The sequence below is a fragment of the Corythoichthys intestinalis genome, chromosome 9 (genome assembly GCF_030265065.1).
Source record: "Corythoichthys intestinalis isolate RoL2023-P3 chromosome 9, ASM3026506v1, whole genome shotgun sequence".
NCBI lineage: Eukaryota > Metazoa > Chordata > Actinopteri > Syngnathiformes > Syngnathidae > Corythoichthys > Corythoichthys intestinalis.
The window spans coordinates 25480868-25503429 of record NC_080403.1 but is presented as its reverse complement, the minus strand read 5'-3'; the positions used below and the strand labels follow the sequence as shown (position 1 = coordinate 25503429).

General features: G+C 40.0%; 1 protein-coding gene across 2 annotated transcripts in view; it reads left to right on the top strand.

The window, feature by feature from the left end:
• Window positions 1–22562, top strand: part of foxj3 (forkhead box J3) — a 226621-nt gene that overhangs the window by 110749 nt on the left and 93310 nt on the right. For both annotated transcript variants that reach the window (XM_057845438.1, XM_057845439.1), the window contains one exon: window positions 15386–15460. In XM_057845438.1, coding sequence (XP_057701421.1) covers window positions 15386–15460 — 75 coding nt within the window. The remainder of the gene's footprint in view (window positions 1–15385; window positions 15461–22562) is intronic.

The window sequence follows — 22562 nt, the reverse complement described above, 5'->3', positions numbered from 1 at the left end:
TTCTCCAACTTAACAGAATCTAGGAGAAAACAAAACAGATGTGACTTTTCTTTTAAAGGCTGCTGTATAACTTGCTCGTTTCCTCATGATGAATAAATGTTTCTTCCATGGATTGATACGGTAAAATGAAAGTGAGAACGTAAGTCGGAAATCCGTGAGAGCTCATCGCTGTCAACACGACAGTAACAAAAGGAACTATTGTTATTTGGGTTTGAGTTTCCCGAGGGACCGATATAGTTGACGGACACAGGAAGTGTGTGTCCTTACATTTGTTATGGTCCGAATTGCGGAGCTGCAATAAACGTCGACTCAAATGAGTTCAAGAAACTAAATTCTGTGCTTTATGAAGAGTGAAAAAAGCAGAATTTAACACAGACGAAATCATTCGGCCGATTATAGTGAAGTATTACCGAAACGAAATGGTGACGTCACGTACCGTAATGGTCGGCAACGGGTCGCCGCATACGTTTCTTCAACACAACGTGGCCGTGTCAATGAAAAAAAATCGGTTTATATATATATATATATATATGTATGTAATACATATATATTTCTGTCTCCATCCATGTACCCGTTTATAATGCGCACCATGAGTTTACAAGTTGATTTTGGGGAAAAAAAGTGTGCATTATAATCGGGAAATTACGGTATTTGGATCACTACTAGTCTTAAAGTGATCATACCTACATTGCTACGTGAGATAGTCCTTTTTGTTTCTATGCCAGTTTGTATTTCCATCCTTACTTGGTGTGTGTCAGTTGCCCCATGTGTATCTTTTTTATTGTGTGGTGAACTTTGTCTTCAACATTAGATACCCACTTCAGGATCAGTCCACAACATGTATAAATTCTCACCGTTGTTGTGTTGCCCGCAATTTTGCTTCTAATTTGCTTAAATGCGCTTACGGTTGTTGTGTTGCTCTTGTATAGACTTACTGGGATCTTCAGCCTGAGGTTTACTGAACAAAAGGAGAAGTACTTGGTGGTCTGCTCAATTTTAAGGTCGACAGTAATTCTTCACATTTCGGACAAAGCTCTTTTTTGTCCGCACGCTCAGAAAGGACACTTCCTCGCTTGTCGGTTCACTCCGCAGATGCCAAACAGCTTTTTTTCTTTGTATTTTTGATCCTGAATGACGCATCCCATCTCCGCAGTGGTTCCAGTCTTTTATATCTTTCCATCATTCAGACTTGCTGACAGGTCAATTAGAGGTTGCGGTCCTATCTTCCAAAGTGACGGTTCTTGCAAGAATGTTTTTTTTGGATTTGCTAGTACAACTCCTCCGTGCAGAGCTTTCATTCAGGATGTTCGACAGGGAAACACGGGGTTGCTTTCTTCTGAAGCAAAACTCATGTACATACGTTTACTTTTTCGGTCAATTTAAGGATGGACTTAAATTGTTATAGTCTTATGTTATGTGATTATTGAAGCTAATGTAACTTACTCGCATGGTGTGGCTTACTCTTTTTATTTTGGGATATAAACTGGTCTCGAGTATCAGTTGACTCTGCATATTTACCTTTTATGAGCAGCTGCTGTGCTGGCGGTCATTGTAATGTTTAACCACTGTCTCTGGCAGGGCTCACCTCTGCCTACTTTTTTTCCCACCATTTCTTGGCTCTTTGATCAGAAAGGCAGCAAATCCAGAGCCGTTTAAATTCGCCTCTTTCAGGGGTTTAATCCAAACACTTAAAAGAGCACCTGTAGGTCAACGTAGAGCCTCAGCTGATCCTTGGAATGCTTGATGTAAACTCACTAGAGTGGAACCTTGAAGGTCAACCACAATGCTTTATTGGGATGATGTTAGATCAGATGTTAGTTGTTTACAAAAGATTGGAAATCAGTCAGAAGGAAATGTATTCACTCCCAATCATAACATTCTATCATCGGAAAATCTTAATTATAAGGCTAACGAGTAAACTCAGTAAACTCACTTACAAATTAATTAACGTAGTTAATTATTTTTAAGTTTATTTCAAAGTGATCGTGCATTAACATCTGAGCTACCAAAAAAAAAAAAAAAAGTTGAGCCTTTAGTGTGCTTCATTTCAGTCTGAACGAATTCAACTGAGAAGAGTGTGCCTCAATACAGAGCAGTTCAGTTTAGAATTTTGTCTATTAGAGCTGGCCAATATGCAGGCTCATATAGCAGGCATGTTCTTTTTATGTTGGTGAGATATAGTGAGGGGCATAACTAGTGTTGTCCCTGATGATCGAAAATCAAGCCTGATCACATCATTTTCAGTGGATCGGATTCGGGTCAAAAAGATCGGGTTTTTAAGATGCACTAATTTATCTTCCATGCTGCTTGTCCTCGAGGGGTGTGCCATCTTAGGCACCCCACGATTCGATTCGATTACGATTCAGGGTGCAACGATCCGATTATTAAACGATGATCGCGGTCATCGCGATTATCAAGGTTATCGATGCATCGTACATTACTACTTAATACAGTAGCCAAACAAATTTATGTCCAATATTTATTTAAAATATCCTAATGATTCAACAAGAACGATGAAAACATGCCAATACCACAAAAAGATGCCCTTAAGCTGCTTTTTCATTTATTTTTTACAAGAAAGTGCAAAAACATTAACCATTTTAAAGGGAGTACTTATTTCTCTCAACAATACAGTAACATTTACACAGGTGGAATGAATTCTGCATTTTCTGGAAACAAAGTGTCTTTAGAAAAAAGACTTCTTTTAACCAGTATACTATGTTTTCACAGAATTCTGTACTATTTCGCATGTTTGTATTGTTACCGCTGTACTTATTCGTGGTTTTACACGTTCTGCATATGAGATACACGTTAACAAATTAGCTAATTAGCTTAGCGCTCGGCGCTAACTATTAACATCTCAAAAACAACAACAATAAAGGCTAAACAGTACAAGAGGGTTCGTATACTCACCTCTTTTAGATGCACACAGGTCTTAGCAACACACCTTAAAACTACTGCTGGACATCTAAACGACAAGGAGCAATGAACTATGTCTCTTCCCCTCTTGCTCTAAAAAAATAACTTGCGCACAAAAGCACGACCACCGGGTTGGGCTTCTGTACCTGCCTTTCTCATACACAAATTTATTTCCCAGTCTTTTAAAAAGGAGTATATTTCTCTCTCAGTAACCAGCAGCATCCATCATAATGTGCGCGCACCTGTTAACGGTGCCCGGTGGCAGACGTGTCTTGAATTTCGTTCTGCTACGAGCGGCTGCCATAAAGTTTTGAGTGAAAAACATCGTTTTTGAACCTTTATGAATCGTAATCGAATCGTCACGTGTCGAATCGCGATGCATGTAATAATCGATTTTTTGGAACTCCTCTATTGTCCTCATGAGGGACGGTCGCGGGGTGGCTGGAGCTTGTCCCAGCTACCTATGGGCAGTAGGTGGTAGGAGCGGGAACCTCTTGGTACCTCACGATACGATACAATTTGCTATACAAAGCTCACGATAACGATTATCTGACGATATAGCGATACACGATTTTCGATACATTGGTCAGGAAATCATTCTAGGATGTTCTACAAACAACTAATAAACAGAAAAACAAGCTTCTGCTGTGAATTGGAATGGGTTTATCACTAGTAGACGTCCAATCCATTTGAACTGGGAGGGTGGCAGCAAATGAACATTCGCTCATTCGCTGCCATCCCTCCCACTTGAAACGGATTGAACGTCGATGGCCGTCAGTGGCAGCCAATGCCAGGCAATGAGTAATTATGGGCCATTTAAGGTAATTTATCTGTTGATTTTTAGTTACTTCCTGTTGATTTGGGGTTATTTTATGGGTCATTTCCTGTTTATTTTGCGTTACAGAACAGGAAGTGACCTGGGAATCACCCAAATGAATAGGCAGTGACTCAAACTCAACAGGAAATGACCTGTAAATGCCCTAAAATGAAAAGCAAGTGACCTGTAAATGCCCCGAAAATTAGACCGAATGACTGGGAATGCTCTGGTTTTGAATGAACGAACGTTCCCAGTCTAAATGGATTGGGCGTCGAGCACCGTCAAATTTTTTTTTTTTGGGACACCTTTTTAAAACGGTATCCCGATTCTTGACAGGAGCATATCGATAACCTTTTGGGATACAAAGTAGAGATGTCCCGATCCGATATTTGGATCGGATCGGACGCCGATATAGGCAAAAAAATGCGCATCTGTATCGGATCGGCCAACGCGGAAAAATTCCGATCCAGACTTCCGATCCATTTAAAAAAAATTTTTTTTTTTAAGTCCCGTCCGGGTTTTCCGCACCGATTTACATAATCCATTCCAGTTTTTGTTTCGGTTTCCCTAAAACCCGGTCCGCATTTTACAGCACACCTTCAACACACTACATTTACATTACCGTCTCCCAATTTACCGAGAGACTTTATCGGTAAAAATGTCAGCTGTGTGGGATCATTTCGCCTTAAAGGACGACAAAGACGAAGAGGCAGAGGCAAAATCTTGACTTGAATCTATCTTCAAAACAGTTTTAAAACTTTCACATGTCGAAAGTAGACAGAAGGGAAATTATGGAATAACGGGAGCAATTTTAACAACTTTAACAGTTGATTTGATAAATGTAGTTTAAAGCTGCTGATACAGAATGGGGACTTGAGTATTTTATTTACTGTTTTAAAATGTTAACTTGATACTGAAATAGTCATTTATTTAAACCTGAGAGGCTTTTTATACAATTTTTGTAACTAATGCACGAAACATTAAAAGCATCTAATAGCTTGGGGGATTTGTGGGATTTTCCACTGAGGTTGTTGGTGTGTTTTGCTTTTTTAAGACAGTTTACAATATTATTTGCACGTTTTAGTGACTGACTATGCCATTTCTGTTTGTTATTTATAACGTTTTGGGTTTGTCAGTGAATAAACAGGTCAGTTTCTTGTTACCAACCGTTGTGTGTTATTCAAACTCACCTAATTCAGCTGGCTAGTTGTTATCAAAAGTACTAAAACCTTTTTCAACATGAGTCTGACAACTAAGTAAGGAGGCTAAATAACTTTAAACTTTAACACATGCTCAGATAGGTCTGTATCGGCCAGTATTGGTATCGGATCGGAAGTGCAAAACAATATCGGTATCGGATCGGAAGTGCAAAAACCTGGATCGGGACATCCCTAATACAAAGTATCACGATATATCACCATTTACCTGATCGCCACGTGATTTGACACGTAAGCACATTGGCTGCTTTCTTAAAGGGGAATGAGTGTAGCTGAACAACATATAGTCAAAGCCAGCTGAAAACACTTAATTTTTTCGTTTAATTAAAAAAATAATAATAATAAAAAAAAAAAAAAAAAAAAAAAGAATTTACCGACATGGTCAAAATTATGTCGGTCATCGTGAACCATCTCGGTAACAGTAAATTTTCGGTAAACCGCCCGTCTCTTTTTGAACGTGATTTATTTTTTAAATTAAAAAAAAAATTTTATTAACACATTGCAGACGTATTGGATCGGGACTTGGGTTTGCGTGCAAAATTATGTGATTGGGACATCCCTTGACACAACTTATCGTCTTTCACTTGCTGGCTGAAGTTAGAGGGGAAAAGCCAGTGTTGTAAAGTTCCAACATGAAGTACGGTGGGCACCATTTTCTTGGTGTTACTTCCCCCTCGATGTCATTACTGTTGTGTGTGCATACTGTACATGCATCTGTCCCAGTGTGGCCGAGCCGAGCTCCCTGACCGCACTCCGAGGGTTGCGCGTTTGTCCCCCAGCTGTGAGAAGCCGGGTTCTGACGCGACCTGTCCCTTTGGCTCACTCGGGACGTTTGACGTGCTGAGCGCAGAGGTCAGCTTGACCTAGTTTTTCCCCCTCGGCGGCTCTTCTTGCTGAGCTTTGGCGCTCCTCAGCAGGGGAAGTGGGGGGGTCTTGTGCGAGGGCGGAGCTGCTTACGCCTCCGCTGCTGTCCTGGTGTGTTAAATCACCGCCATTTCTGTGTATGTGTGCGCACGTTTTTTTGGAGGTGTGTAGGAGGCATCACACATACAGACTGAGGTCAGATATGAAGTGCTCTGTGGGGGTTGCAGGTAGATGCTGGGCGGCACTTGTGCAGGACCCCTGCAGTGAGCACTGTCTGACTCACTTTATGTACCTCTCTTAAAACTCTCCGACCTCACGTCCCCCCCTTTTGTTCTTAACATTAAGTAATGCATTGTTATAGAGTCTAAATGTAGTAGAGTTTGACCAAAACTTTTGAGTTAAAATATGGCTTGCGGTGTTTTTATAATAGCAACTGTTTTGACTCTGGAAGGGATTGTTCTAAATATAATTATCGTGGAATCTTGGTTGGTTAACATATGCCTGATTCGGTTTTCGCCCATTTGCTTGAATTTGACCCTCATTTCCCTGAATTGATTTCCCACACAAAGCATCCCATGCAAATCCAGATCTAAATCATTTCAAAAGTTTTTTGATTATTGAGTGCGATTACTAAATAAACCAACATGTTGCCAAAAATAGGTTTGGAGTGCCAAGCCTCTGATATGAGATGACACAAAAGTATGAAAATGCCTTATGTTTAGCCAAGCGCGTTCGGATCTATGGGAAGTCCTTATTGATTGTTCAAATTTAAGAGTACTTTACCCCCCCCCCCCCCCCCACACACACACACACAGTCTTGCGATTATTTAATAAAGGTAAATGACCCTTTAAAACAGGTTAATCACCAAAAACTCAGATTCCACTTTAATCTCATTGTGAAGTAATTATGTTCAAGGTGCTTCATTGTCAGCAAATCCTTGCTTTTCTCGCTTCTTGCTCTCCCAGCCACTACTATGATCCGTCACTCCCATCCTCTCTGCTGTAATTGCAATAGTCTTGAGTATGTGTTCTTTGTTCTGTTTTGTATTTACTAAAAACGCTTGCAGTCAGCTTGCCTTTGGACAAATGGAGCGATGTAAAAAGTCAAAACACGGGACGTTTCGACTGGGAAAGAACCGTGCAGATGGCGTTCGTTTAAAAAGTCAACTTCTAATTGTACTTCTGTATTTTAGCTTGTGCCATTGGGCCTGCCTCGCAGATGTTCACAGCGTTTTCCAGTAGGAGATGCCAGTTTCAACCAAAGCATTATATCTCTTTGTCACCATACACTATGCATGACCAAGTGTTTAAATGATTCAACTCCATCTCTTTTGTTTTGTATTGTGTTTGGTGGGCCCACAGTTTAGAGAAATGAATGAGAGCTCCTTGTTTAAACTCCCCATCCGGTCAAGACAAAACTCACAGATGGAGTCATCCCCTTCCAGGATGAACAGGCTGCGATGGATGCCGAGCGGACAATCATTAATCACATAATATGATGCTATACATTGGTAGCTTAAAGAGCATGAAAGGGGAAAAAAAACGGATGTCAAGGAAGTGAGACAGGAGACTATTTGCACACGAGGTGTAGTTTAAGCAAATATGAGAGTAAAAAGTATAATCTTGTCTGAAGACAAGATTTGAAAATTTTCCCAAGAATACGCTGTATTTTCCAGAAGTCCTTTGGGCAATCCAGAATTCTAGAAGAATGTTCTCGAATTAGGACCTGCTAACTAATGCGTTCTGCTTGTATGTTTTGAACTTACATTCTGACTTATTTTGCGAGTGGTCGGAATAGATGACAAATGCATTTAGGTGAAATGTGCATTTTATTGTGTTTTGTGACAGTGGCATCTGCGTGGGTTTAATCGCATGAATTATTAGAGGGGCACACACCATCCCGAATCCATTATTAATGCAGTGCACTGGAGCTTTGAACTTGAACTGGGCTAACTCAGCTGTAGCAGGTATCCTGTGTAGGGAGTGCATTCTGGAGTTTAGTTCAGCCCAACATGCATTGTTTAACTTTGTGTCAAGAAAGCTACTAAATAATAATTTATAATGATTTAATTTTTTTCTACTTACATAATGCAGTTAGGCATGTGCCGGTATGAGATTCTGACGGTACGATAACTGTGAGCAAAAATACCGCGGTTTTACGGTATCACGGTTTTGCAATTATAGCTCCAAAATGTGTTATTTTGAGAGGGATGGGTTAAAAAAAAAAAAAAAAAAAAATCCGGGATTTTTTATTTTTGAGAAAATATTTGCAAATTGGAACATGAATATTATGTTAAAATAAATAAATAAACAAAAAAATGTTTTCAATAAAATTAAAATAAATAGAACTTATAGACTACCCACAGCCACAGCTCAGGTTGCTCAAGATTGGAGCAAGAACTAAATTAATTGCTATAAAAAAGTAAAAACACTTCTAAATAAAATTGAAAAATATTGACTGTACTTTTTTTTTTTGAGGGGGCAAAAGCTCAAGTGAAGTTTCGCCATTTTCAGCCACTGTGTCAACTCTAGTCTACATGTCATGCCTTTGTGTTAAAAAGACGCAGAATTCATAAGTTAATAAGTTAAAAATGGATAAGTTAGTTAAAATGTGAATGTTGTTGTTGTGTAAAGGTTTAATCTAAAAACACTGGGAGTGAGACCTCTCCTTGTCCAGCGAATGTACATTTGTGCCTAGGGCAAGATTATCTGACGCAATTAGCGATCTTTGATGTTATGCCTTTTCCTTCATTCAAGCTTGTTTCTCAGTGGCCATGAGATTTATAACCTCGACGAAGTTGCTCTCCCAGCTAAGACTAGGCTAACATTCGTCTTTGTAAGTTTTTAATTAATTTATATTTTGAATTTGAGAGGAAAATGTGTGTTTTGTTTTTGGCGAACTTTTTCATTGATGACTTCCTCACATTCTGTTGTGTTTGTGCTAATGAAGCTACTCATACGTGTAAAATACTATTGTACAGCGTTTTAAAAGTGTTCATTTTGTATATTTCAGTTACCATGATTTGAGACCTCCATAAATTCAAGAAAAGTAGGCCTTTTGTGTGGAGTGTTTCTTTTTTGGTGTTTAGCAGAATAGCGTCACTGACACACACACATCAACAACCGGAGAGGGAAGAGTGAGCGCTGCCACTCCAAGACACTTCTGGCTGCATTTTTGAGACTTGTAAAATAGCGAATACCGTACTACGGTATGACGGAAAATTTTAGTGGTTTTGAAACCGTGACGTTTTCATACCACGGTAAACCTTGGAACCGGTAACCGGCACATGCCTAAATGCAGTAATGCATTTACCTGTTCACTGTTATCCTTCAAAATTTTAGAATTTATTACTATTGCTTCCATAACCGCACTTTCAAATCAGCGGTTTATTGTTCTGTCTTGATCAGATTTTTAGTTGTCAGTAGGCACTAGCCGGTATGAGATTCTGACGATATGATAACCTTAAGCCTAATTGCAATTATAGCTCTAAAATGTGTTGCTTTGAGATATTTAAAAAAATATATAATTTTTTTTTTTTTTTTTTAAAAAGGATTTTTAGTTTTCAAAACATTCGCAAATAGGAACATAAGTATATTGTTAAGTTAAAAAAAAAAAAAAAAAGTTCTATAAAGTCAAAGCTGTGCTTTAGGTGAGCCTAAACCCACAGCCACAGCAAAAACATCAGAGCAAAAATAATTTGAATTATGTTCCATAAAACCACGTGTTTATAATTCGTATCATGTTTAAGCCGCGGCCATCTGTAACTTTTCTGTAGCCGAAATATTCCCATACCAGCGATTTCGTTTTCTTCAATGGGGGAAAAAGTTCAGGAGTTTCACCTCCTCCAGCCATCGTGTAGCACAGCTGACTCACTAACACTGAGCAACAACCGGTGGGGAGGGTTAAGCCTTGCAGCTGCAAGCAAGGGATTTCTCCATGCAGACATGAGACATGAGAAATAGCTAATACCGTAGGGATGGTATGACGGAAAATTTTTGCTGTTTTGAACCCTTGACGTTTTCATACAACTGTATACCTTTAAACCGGTAATCGACACATGTCTAGTCATCAGTGACTCGTCACCCTGATTGACTATTTGGAAATGGGAAAGTAACAGTTTGGATGAGGAGAGAAAAATCCCATGTGTGTTGTGATACATGATGCTAACTTATTTGTTTTTGCTGCAGTCACATCTGCAAATATGCATTTTATGAATAAGTTCCTGAATATGTACGCACGTTGGAACTAGGCCTTGTGCATCCAAGAATCAAGATCAAGAAGAAGTGAAGAGGAAATGCCCCTAAATTAACAGGAAGTGACTCATTAATGTCAGGAAACCAACAGGAGGTTTCCAAAAATGGACCCGTTAATGCCCCAAAATTAAAAGGAAGTGACCTGTAAATGCTCCAAAATCAACAGAAAGTTGACCTGTGGAAGCTTACCAAACAGCAGAGCAAAGCGTCCCCACGCAATTTCTCCAGAAATGTTTCAATTTTTCCAGCATTTTCTTGTTACAGTTAACATTTAAGTTTAACAATTAACAATTAATCCTGAATATAAAACAGAAGTATCTTTTGTTGTGCAAACCCAGCCTTTGAATAAGAACTACCATCCCCCGTCACTATAGGGGATCCTCAAAACCCACGGTTTGGGGTACAGTTTTCCTTTCCCCTCCAACCGCAAGGATAATCGACCAACTGCCAGGCTCTTTATGTTCTGTCGTGGAACATGGAAAGCATCCTCTGGTTTCCATTGGCATTTCACAGCAGCGATATTGGCGGCATCACACAACGAACCTGTCATTATCGTCCCTCCTGTGGTATAATTGCCTTTAGTGTTGAACAATCGGCTCCCATCTCGTGCGCTCGGGGGTCTCTCGTTCACTCCCCGCCACTCTCCACTCATCTCCTGCATCCGTTAAGCCGAGTGGAGAATCTTTTTTTTTTTTTTAAGCGTGGCCATCTGTCAATAGCACTCCCAACTATAAGTGGAGTGGAGGTTTTTGTGGGGTAGACAATTTTTAGGGGGGTTGCGTTCATTGCTCTCTATGGCCCCAGTGGCTACTTTAGCCCGACGCTCCATCCCAACGAGACAGCTGGCTGGAGCTCGCTCTTACACGCCGTGAAGTAGCTTGTAAGCGTGTAATGAGTTAACTTTGGGATGATGATCTGCATAATTTATTTCCTGCCCCCACAGGGCCTGCTGGAGCATTAATTAATATCCGGCTCCTGCCACGATCCCAATGTGGGACTCCTCTTGGCGCCTGTTTTTGGCACATGTGGAATTTGATATGCTATTATCGTAGATTGCATTTTTTGGGGGAGGGACTTAAACTCATGCATGATGTTCGTTTTTCATGCATGTGTAGTATGGTTTGGGTCAGTTTTGTTAGCTTATTAACGGCGATAGACGCAATAGGTTGTCTTTTCACTTTCGGAAAATTCCTCAGATTTTAATCTGAAAGAATGACAATAGCAGTGGTTCTCAAAGGATTTGTTGCAGCCAAAATCTGATTTTTTGCCCATCCAGATTGAAACTGGATGGCTCTTTCCAGTCTGAATAGTCACAACGCACAGCAAATCTGACTTCAGCGAGACGGATTGAAACCACATACGAGAGGTGGTTTTATATCAGTTTTGGAAATGATGCTTCTCAGTCTGAACAGCTAAGATGGGTTTTGAATGTCCGTGACATCACTCTATGCTGGATGATGCCTTTGTTGCCACAGCAACCTGTCAGGTGTGTCAATAATTTGCCCCAGTTTGAACAGGACCAGATCTGATTTGGACACTTGCTCAAAAATAGTGTGAATAGTCCGCCCTAAAAATCATATTTGAGGGGGAATCCAATTGAAATCAAATATGCATGCAGTCTGTACATAGCCAAAGTTTGCACGTTTGCTAGTGGTATGTGAAAGTTTGACAAAATTAAATGTTCAAGCAATCTTTTTTTAATCCACTACACCAGGGGTCGGGAACCTTTTTGACCGAGAGAGCCAAAACACCCGACATGTTTTAAAATATGATTCCACGAGAGCCATACAGTCTGTGTGTGTCAATATACTGCATTTATGTATATCTATATAAGGGCTGTCAAACGATTAAAAATTTTAATCGAGTTAATCACAGCTTAAAAATTAATTAATCGCAATTCAAACCATCTATAAAATATGCCATATTTTTCTGTAAATTATTGTTGGAATGGAAAGATAAGACACAAGACGGATATATACATTCAACATACTGTACATAAGTACTATATTTATTATAACAATAAATCAACAAGATGTCATTAACATTAACATTCTGTTAAAGCCATCCATGGATAGAAAGACTTGCAGTTCTTAAAAGATACATGTTAGTACAAGTTATAGAAATTTTCTATTAAAACCCCTCTTAATGTTTTCGTTTTAGTAAAATCAGTCAAATTTTCAATCAAAAAATAAACTAGTAGATCGCCATTGTTGATGTCAATGATTACACAATGCTCATGGGGCTTAAACCCATAAAATCAGTCGCACCCAAGCGCCAGCAGATGGCGACAAAACACCAAAAAACACAAGTAACAAGTGGACATGACACTGTGCTGTCATTTTAATCTGTTTGAGCGGCGCATGTGTGTTAATTGCATCAAATATTTTGACGTAATTAAAAAAATTAATTACCGCCCATTAACGCGATTATTTTGACAGCCCTAATTTATATATATACATATATTTACATATTCTGTTGCCAGCTTGTCCGAGTCCGCTTTGTGATCACAATTTTTTTTTTTTATGTTCTCGTGAGCACATTTGAACGCATCACGCGGGAGCAAGGGTGAGGGCACGCTCCGCTTTTACGAGTAGTCGCAGAGTTGTGATTGAAATAAATCTTTAGAAAACAACAATAAAAGCCTGTCATCGTTACTTGGTATGTTACAATCGTTGCGCACTCACCACTTGGATCATGGTGTGGCACTGCATATTTCCTGGAAGTGGAAATCACACTTGTAAATAACAGTGACCAAGACAGGTGGAGCCTCTCGGAGAAGCTATTTCGTGAGTCTCTTTCTCCTGAAAGTCAAAATGATTGCGCACCTCTATAACTTGAGGAACCACGCAGTTCACTTTCATGGTTTAATTTTCACCTACGCATTTTTATATACTCCTGATTGCTCGGCATTGAGTTGGGCGGCTGGCTGAGCGGAGACTTAAGCCTGAGTTATACTCCCGCGTTGCGGTGACGGCGTAGCGACTACGGCGTCATTCGACATTCGATAGTTCTGCGGTGAGGGAACGCGTTGCTCTGTAATTCACCGCCAAGCCACTAGAGGGATGTGGCGTTATGTTTGTACGGTTTTGGGGCATGCTTGTTTATTTCCGCTAGTCGTAGAAAAAATAAACAATGCAAGATGGAACTCTTGAAAGTAAATATTCTGCTCATCAACACTGAATAAATATTGAACATACAAATGTTGACGGGCAGGCGACGCAGAAGACGGTTTCGAGGCGGTCTGGCCGACTTTTGATGCCGCACAGAGGCTCGGGTGGAGAGAGCTAGCTGTGGCGGCTAGCTTCAAACTGGCGTCGAGCACTGCGTTCAAGGTCTACAAAGCCCTCCAGCCTGTTTGCCGTGTCCTACAACCAGCCAGTGGGAAGCCGTAGCAGATTTCTGGCGTCTAGGGAACTTCCCAAACTGCTTTGGGAGGCTTGATTTTAAGGTTATCATAAAAAGCACCGAGGTACTCTCAATCAGTGATGATGTATTGTGTGTGTGAACTGTCTGTTATTGAAAATTAAAGATCAAAACAACTCTTTTGACACCAGATCTGTGCTTTATTCTTCATATACTTGAAACATATGTACACAGTAAATGATGAAGTGCACCAACCAAAAATACGACATAAAGTGATAAAAAGTTGGCAGTTTTTGGCCGACTGTGTCACCGCTTCGTGTGGCCACTCGATTCCGAACACACACGTCTCGGTGGTTCTTCCATTTATTTATTTTTTCGATCGCCGACCTTGCCATTTGGCAGTCACAATAATAATTTCTTGACGAGACTTGCTCTTCGATGATACTCCCGTCGGCTTGGTGCATTTTTGCGTGTAGAAAATAATGTTTGATTCTATTCTACAATGGCGGTGTTTTCGCCCGGAAACAACAGTCTGAGCGGACCAATCACAGTCCGTTTTCGCTACGTCTACGCGTCTACGCGACGCGAAGGTTACAAAAATCGAGAGGTGCGCGTCAGGCTACGGCGTAGGGTCGTAACTCGATTCTTCCTTGACGGCGTAGGTCTGACGCAGAAGTATAACTCGGCCTGAAAGGTGTAAGACGAGCTCTGTACTAACGCCCATCTCCATGCAATTCGCAACGGGAGGACCACCAACGGGCACTGAATTGAAGCAAAAATATTGCGACGTAAATTTGAAGGTCCAAGAAAAATGTGTGAATGGACCATCCGCTCATCACAGCTCATTCATGTTAAACGAGCTGGCCGGTTTCACACTTAAAAATTACGGGTTGGAGGAGAGCCAGATGCACTCATCAAAAGAGCCAGATATGGCTCGTGAGACATAGGTTCCCGACCTCTGCACTACTGTATCAAGAACAGCTTAGTTGTATTAAACTACAAAAGATTTAAATGTATTGTTGAACAACTGATGTTTTTCAAATTTTTAGGAACAGTTGTAGCTGAAGTACAATTTAACACAATATTTAAGTGCATTACCATTTTATGTATTTTTTTTTTTCTGAAATCTAAGTGGAGTGTTAATTATTGAAGCGCATTGGCCTACTACATTGACATATTTGAACTCATTTCCTGTCATTGACAGCGACAACTTGAGGGATTAGCAGTAATTCAGGGGTTTTATAAGCCAGGCGGGCCAAAACAGTGCTACAGAAGAAAATATCAGGAGTATCCATATTTTAATCACATTTTAACCAGGTCTGGTGATACATATGTTCGATAAGCTAACAAACATGCATTTCAAGTGTGTACCATATTGTAAGACATTGCAATAACACAGTCATAATTTCAAAATTCCTGTGTCAACATAACATTTTTATTTTTATCTCTTTTTTCCCCCACAAAAAAAAAAAAAAACATGGTACGCCACTGCTGGGCTTCTGTACACCAAAATAAACTACGTTGATCAGTTCAGAATGATCGCTGCTAACCCTCCCAGTCGAATGGATTGGATGTCTAGCGCCATCAATGGCAGCTTGTAAATTAATGTTGGTCCTGATAGTGGTACTCCAGTATTCATTGAGGTGGTACTAGGTTTAAAATGTTTGCAAACCACTGACATATGGGGTATTTTATTGCTGTCAAATGTCAAAACGGGCCAATTTTAAGCCCAACTGTGTGTAGGAATGTTCCTAGTTACACACCACACCTATTGACCTTATATGTATGAGATGAGTGAAAACAGGCAGAATGCCTCTCAAAGACAGCTTCTAAGTTCAAACCATGAAAATGCAAGTCAATGTGTTAATGCAGGCTTGTTCTTTCATGTAATGTTTTTCATATGTTTGTACTCACTCTCTCCACCCGTCTCTCTCTGTTTTTGCCCCCACAGAACTCGATACGGCACAATCTGTCATTGAACAAGTGTTTTCTCAAAGTGCCTCGCTCCAAAGATGACCCGGGAAAGGTGAGATGGGAACATTTAACCCACACAATTGAACATATATAATTGTTGTTTTGTCCCCTCAGAAAATGTTCTGAAGAAATACCTTTTTTTTTTTTTTTTTAATTGAATTCAAAAAGTTATATAGAGATGTTACATGTTGCAACTCACATTTAACACACAGATGTTATAAATGCAAAATATTTGTTTTTCATTTGATAAAAAAAGATGTCTTTCGCTTGAAAACTGTCTATCAGTTCGTCGTACAATTTTTTTTTTTTTTTTAACAATATTAGACTTTTTGACTCACTGAATATTTTTCCTAAGAAATAATAAATGGTACATGTTTTAAATCATTATATTGAATTACTTCTACAAAATGTATTTATTTTCCCCTCAACTTTGTTATTGTGGAATCACAAAATCGATACTACATGCTGACTTGTTTTGTGGTTTTCTATTAATGTGATGCATTCATACTGTGTACTGTATAAACACTTGTATTATTACGGTCTTATTTTTAAAAGATTCTGATTCCCGCAGTAATAATAATTAACAGGGAAAAAAATGCCATCTTTCTACCAGTCGACCTTCTTGTACCACTCTACTGGACTGTCTCAGAAAATTAGAAAACACAATATTCTAATTTTTTGAGACAGTCCTGTGTATATATACAGGACTGTCTCAGGAAATTAGAATACACAATATTCTAATTTCCTGAGACAGTCAGGAAATTAGAATATTGTGTATTCTAATTTCCTGAGACAGTCCTGTATATATACACAGGACTGTCTCAAAAAATTAGAATATTGTGTATTCTAATTTCCTGAGACAGTCCAGTATACCGAAAGTAAGCGTTAATTGTTATGTAATGTAATAATTTTGGAGCAAAGTAAATTTTCTATTATAAATCAACCTTTAAAAAATTAGGGTCTTTTTCCTTATAATTAGGGTTGGGCATCGAGCATCGATGGGATCCGGGACTAACACTCCGGTTCTCCCGGAAGCGTTCGAATTTTTAAAAATTTCAATTCCAATGTTCCATGCCCTGATTGCCGACCGGAAAAAAATAGCTGCCAAACACCACGAAGAAGCAGCCACATAAAGACTAGTTCCGGTATGAGCAAATAAAATAAAGTGGCTAATTTATCTTGCTTCGCTTCACATAAATGACAACAAAGTAACAGAATAAACACACCAAAATGATATCAGACCCTATGTTAAAACGTGCAAAACGACAGATTTTGTTTTATCAAGGGTTCCCAACGATATGTAGTGCAGAGGAGGTGGGTAGCGTCCGTACACCTCAAGGATTCTACTCCAACTGAAGTAATGTTATTTTTACCTGCCGCTTCTAGTAAGTCACCACTAGGGGAAGCCAAGCGCACATAGCAAAACCAAAGAAAAACTGTAGAGTTCGGAGTTCCAATAGTGACATCTTGTGGACGGATATCAGTTTAGAAAGAACTCAAACTTAAAAGTAGTCAACTTAAGATCAAGGGACAGAACACTCCCCGCTTGACATCTGCAAGATGTCACCTCTTAACTAACTTGTAGAACTACCACCTAAAACGAATAATGTAATACAATGAATGCCTGCAGCATAAGACACTCTAAAACAGACATGTCCAAAGTCCGGCCCGGGGGCCAAATGCGGCCCGTGGTCAAATTTCATCCGGCCCCCAGCCTCTGTCATAAAATCAATAACGTCTGGCCCGCACACAGACTTATAAATTGGTCAGTAGTACTGCTACCAGCATATGAAGTAGCTTACACACTAAACGCTGCTCATTTACCCACTATAAGGCAGCAGCACTCTAAGCAACATGACCCCGTTTTACCCTTTACTCCCAATTTTCTAAAATGGCGACAATCAACAAAAGAAAGTTGAATGTGACGGCCGACGCTTAAAGGATAGGTGGATATTGGACTATTTCTTTACTAAAATCAGTGGCGGAGCTAGAGGGGGGGCCGGGGTAGCACTGGACCCCCCTAAAATCTGATTGGACCCCCCAGGTGCCACCCCAGATGATTGACAATGACATATCGCGGCACCGACTGCTAAGTCCTTCCTGTACAGTAGTTGGCGCTATGTACCATAAAGCGTTGCAAATTCGCTTTGATGAGGAGAAGAAGAATCGCCACTGAAACGGAGGAAGATTTGAGATTTGAGTACCGTTTGAGTATCGTTGACGGAACGGAACACGGAAGATAAACAAGGTGACAAGAACAAACAAGGAGACGAACTTGGATACCCTGCCTTCAAGCCACTGAAATCCTCGTCGTAATGTAAGTTTTATGCTGGTGTCCTAATGAGTCAATGTTTAAATTTGTAGGAGGGAGATTTTTTGTTGTCGCTAAAAGAGAGAGCCACGGCATCAAGCAAACGTTAACGTTATCTAATGTTGTCCAGCTTCCAACAGCCGCTCGATATTAACGTCTATATTTAATTCATTTGGGTCGCTATTTACATACATGTTTCTCCAATAATTGTAGAGCATTAGCCAGCTGTCTCATGCTCTCTTGCCTTAAATGAAACATCACGTGAACACGGTAGTTGGCCGGGCCTGCTGTCAACTAGCTTGAAAGTCAGAATATTATGTCTATTATGTATTATTATGTATATATGTATTATTATATTATGTAATATAATGTCTACGGTGGTTTATTTGCCCTGAATTTTTTAAGGCTTGAAGTAGGGATTTAATCATTTACCAACATTGTGTGATTATGAGTGATGCTAGGAGTAACGTTAACAGGACTGGCTCATTGTTTCATAGGGACAGTTCAGAATGAAAAGGCAGGGGGCGAAGATTTCCTCTTTTTAAAGCGATCAAAGTCTGGGACGAGTCAGGCTCAGGATGAGAAAGAATCTGGCACACACTGCCCATCACCAGGTCAGTCAGAGCAGAGAAGCAGCTTCTCTGGTCTGAGAAGCAGTCACATGCTCACTTCAGCAGTCATTTTTCAGATACAGGTTTCCTACATGAGTATGGAAAGTATGGAACTTGATTTTTTATATTTAGTTCTATAGTAGTAGTTTTACGATATATTTCCATACAATGGCTTCCATACCACTAGTATGGAAGCCATTGTATGGAAATATATTTATCTTAATAGTTATCTTAAAATATTTGGATTAATTATTTTGCATACATCACTTATCTACAATCTCTTGGAAATAATTTAGTGACATAATGACATACAAATTCAGACTAATAACAAATGATTTGCATGATGAATTGCATCATCTATTCATAAGATAGATTAATAAGAGAGAAGGGGGGGGTCGTATGAGTAACTGTGAATGTGTTGGTGCATTTTCACCATTTTTGTAAAAAATAGTTATTATCAAGTTAATAAACAAATTATATACATAAATCTCATCACCTGTGTGCTTAGTATGTACATTTCAACATTTGACACTCTGATAGCAATTGATAAGTCAAGAAACAAATGTATTGTTATAGTCTGTGGACCCCCTGAAATAGCCTCGGCCACCCCCTGGCCACCCCAAGAATAAAAGTCTAGCTCCGCCACTGACTAAAATATGCAACAACTGTGTCTGCCTCATTTGCAAAGAGACAGTCGCTGTTTTTAAAAAGTTCAATGTGAGGTGATATTACCAAACAAGACACGCTGACATGTACGACAAGATTACAGAGAAGATACGTAGTGAGAAATTGAAGCAACTTGAAGCTAGTTTAATTTCACAGCAGAAGTATTTCACAAAAGCCTGAGAGGCGAAAGAGAATGCTACAAAGGCTAGTTGCGAGATTGTTGAAATTATTAATTTAAAAAAATTACAAAGAAAATGTGACACACACAATGGCTTGCTAAAATTTGCTTAAATATATTGTTCTACGTGAAGGACGTCAGCCAAAGTCGGCCCCCCTCATTTCTACCACACCAAATCTGGCCCCCTTTGCAAAAAGTTTGGACACCCCTGCTCTAAAACATAAGCAAAAGAATATGTGTACCGTATTTTTCGGACTACAAGTCGCACCTGAGTATAAGTCGCACCAGCCATAAAATGCCCAACGAAGAGAAAAAAACCATACAACTCGCACCGGAGTATAAGTCGCATTTTTGGGGGAAATTTACTAGATAAAATCCAACACATAGAACAGACATGTCATCTTGAAAGGCAATTTAATATAAAAATACAATAGAGAACAACATGCTGAATAAGTATACAGTGTACAATGCATGAACAACGAAATGCGAATGTACTGTCCTCACCAGGACGCTATGGCTCGGTCCTGGCTATTCAGCGGGCTAAACTCCCAAATGACGATGCTGGAAGTCCGTATAATTTGATGAATCAATTTCATCCTCGATACCAAACAGGTTCGCATCGACGTAAATAAATGATAATTAGGTGCTTTTACAGCAATGAGATGACACAAACGGTTAGCATGCGTTCGCAAGCATTAGCGCATCGTTCAAACAACCACACAACTGGCTCTAAGTGTCCGATCGCGGGTGGAAAACACACAACAACAACAGAAAAGATGATACGCACAGGCGTTGCCTCTGTAGATATTTTACAAGCATAAACAATGAACGTAGGTTCGCAGCCGTGTTTCTCTCTCGCTAACTCGCCCACTCAGTCAGAGCTACGTAGCTGTCGGTCTTCTTCTGGCGTGTGAGCCCTGTTCTTCATGTAAACAAGTGCAAGTGCGCCCCCACGTGGGCAATAAAGCGCCACAAACTAAAAGCATGCATTTCAATATAAAAAAGTCAATAATACAATTGAACACACATTGCTAAAGGCAGAACGCGGACGTAGCCATAGCTATTATAGTTATTCAGATGACTATAGCATAAAGAACATGCTAACAAGTTTATCAAACCTTCAGTGTCACTCCAAAACACCAAAATAACATGTGAAATGATATAATAATGTGTTAATAATTTCACACATAAGTCGCACTCTCAGCCAAACTATGAAAAAAAAACTGCGACTTACAGTGCCTTGCAAAAGTATTCGGGCCCCCTTGAACCTTGCAACCTTTCGCCACATTTCAGGCTTCAAACACAAAGATATGAAATTTAATTTTTTTTGTCAAGAATCAACAACAAGTGGGACACAATCGTGAAGTGGAACAACATATATTGGATAATTTAAACTTTTTTAACAAATAAAAAACTGAAAAGTGGGGCGTGCAATATTATTCGGCCTCTTTACTTTCAGTGCAGCAAACTCACTCCAGAAGTTCAGTGAGGATCTCTGAATGATCCAATGTTGTCCTAAATGACCGATGATGATAAATAGAATCCACCTGTGTGTAATCAAGTCTCCGTATAAATGCACCTGCTCTGTGACAGTCTCAGGGTTCTGTTTAAAGTGCAGAGAGCATTATGAAAACCAAGGAACACACCAGGCAGGTCCGAGATACTGTTGTGGAGAAGTTTAAAGCCGGATTTGGATACAAAAAGATTTCCCAAGCTTTAAACATCTCAAGGAGCACTGTGCAAGCCATCATATTGAAATGGAAGGAGCATCAGACCACTGCAAATCTACCAAGACCCGGCCGTCCTTCCAAACTTTATTCTCAAACAAGGAGAAAACTGATCAGAGATGCAGCCAAGAGGCCCATGATCACTCTGGATGAACTGCAGAGATCTACAGCTGAGGTGGGAGAGTCTGTCCATAGGACAACAATCAGTCGTACACTGCACAAATCTGGCCTTTATGGAAGAGTGGCAAGAAGAAAGCCATTTCTCAAAGATATCCATAAAAAGTCTCGTTTAAAGTTTGCCACAAGCCACCTGGGAGACACACCAAACATGTGGAAGAAGGTGCTCTGGTCAGATGAAACCAAAATTGAACTTTTTGGCCACAATGCAAAACGATATGTTTGGCGTAAAAGCAACACAGCTCATCACCCTGAACACACCATCCCCACTGTCAAACATGGTGGTGGCAGCATAATGGTTTTGGCCTGCTTTTCTTCAGCAGGGACAGGGAAGATGGTTAAAATTGACGGGAAGATGGATGCAGCCAAATACAGGAACATTCTGGAAGAAAACCTGTTGGTATCTGCACAAGACCTGAGACTGGGACGGAGATTTATCTTCCAACAGGACAATTATCCAAAACATAAAGCCAAATCTACAATGGAATGGTTAAAAAATAAACGTATCCAGGTGTTAGAATGGCCAAGTCAAAGTCCAGACCTGAATCCAATCGAGAATCTGTGGAAAGAGCTGAAGACTGCTGTTCACAAACACTCTCCATCCAACCTCACTGAGCTCGAGCTGTTTTGCAAGGAAGAATGGGCAAGAATGTCAGTCTCTCGATGTGCAAAACTGATAGAAACATACCCCAAGCGACTTGCAGCTGTAATTGGAGCAAAAGGTGGCGCTACAAAGTAGAGCAGGGCGGTAAACCGAAAATTTACCGTCACCGAAATTCTTAACGATGACCGACGTAATTTTGACCATGTCGGTAAATTCGGTAAATTAATAAAACAAGAAAATAGTCTTTTCATCCCGCTTTGATTCTGTGTTGTTCGTCTATGTTCATTCCCCTTTAAGAAAGCAGTGAATGTGCTTACGTAGGGAGTCACGTGATCATCAGGAAGCCAATCAAACAAAAGCCCGGTAAGCTAACGCTAGCAGCTAACGCTACAAGCAAAACGTGATGGAGTGTGGCTTAAGGGAGGTTCACCAAACTTTCAACCGACATTTAGTAGACTTTTGGTGGCATCCAGACGGGCTTTCACCCGCTGTCCTCCTTTGTTCTCACGATTTCCGGAGATGGTGCTTTCAGTGCTTTCTACTGGTAGCCAGGCTAACGCTAGCTAGCGGCTAACGCTACAAATGAACGTTATGGAGTCGGATAGAGGCTCTAACCTGGTCGAAACGGCTGAACTTAATGAGTGGATTGGGCACGGACTGCATCTAGCAATTACTATGTGGCGTTATTTTGTATCTGTCTGTGTGTGTGATTCCTCTGATAGCTTTTGTGATGGTAAAGAATTCTGCATAAAGTACAATCCAACGGCGAAACTTATAATGACCGAGAAATGGCCCCAGCTATTTTTATTGTGCGTGCATTTATGAAAAAATGCACTGGGGGGGAAAAAAACCCTTAAACCATAAAGTAAACACTTGTATT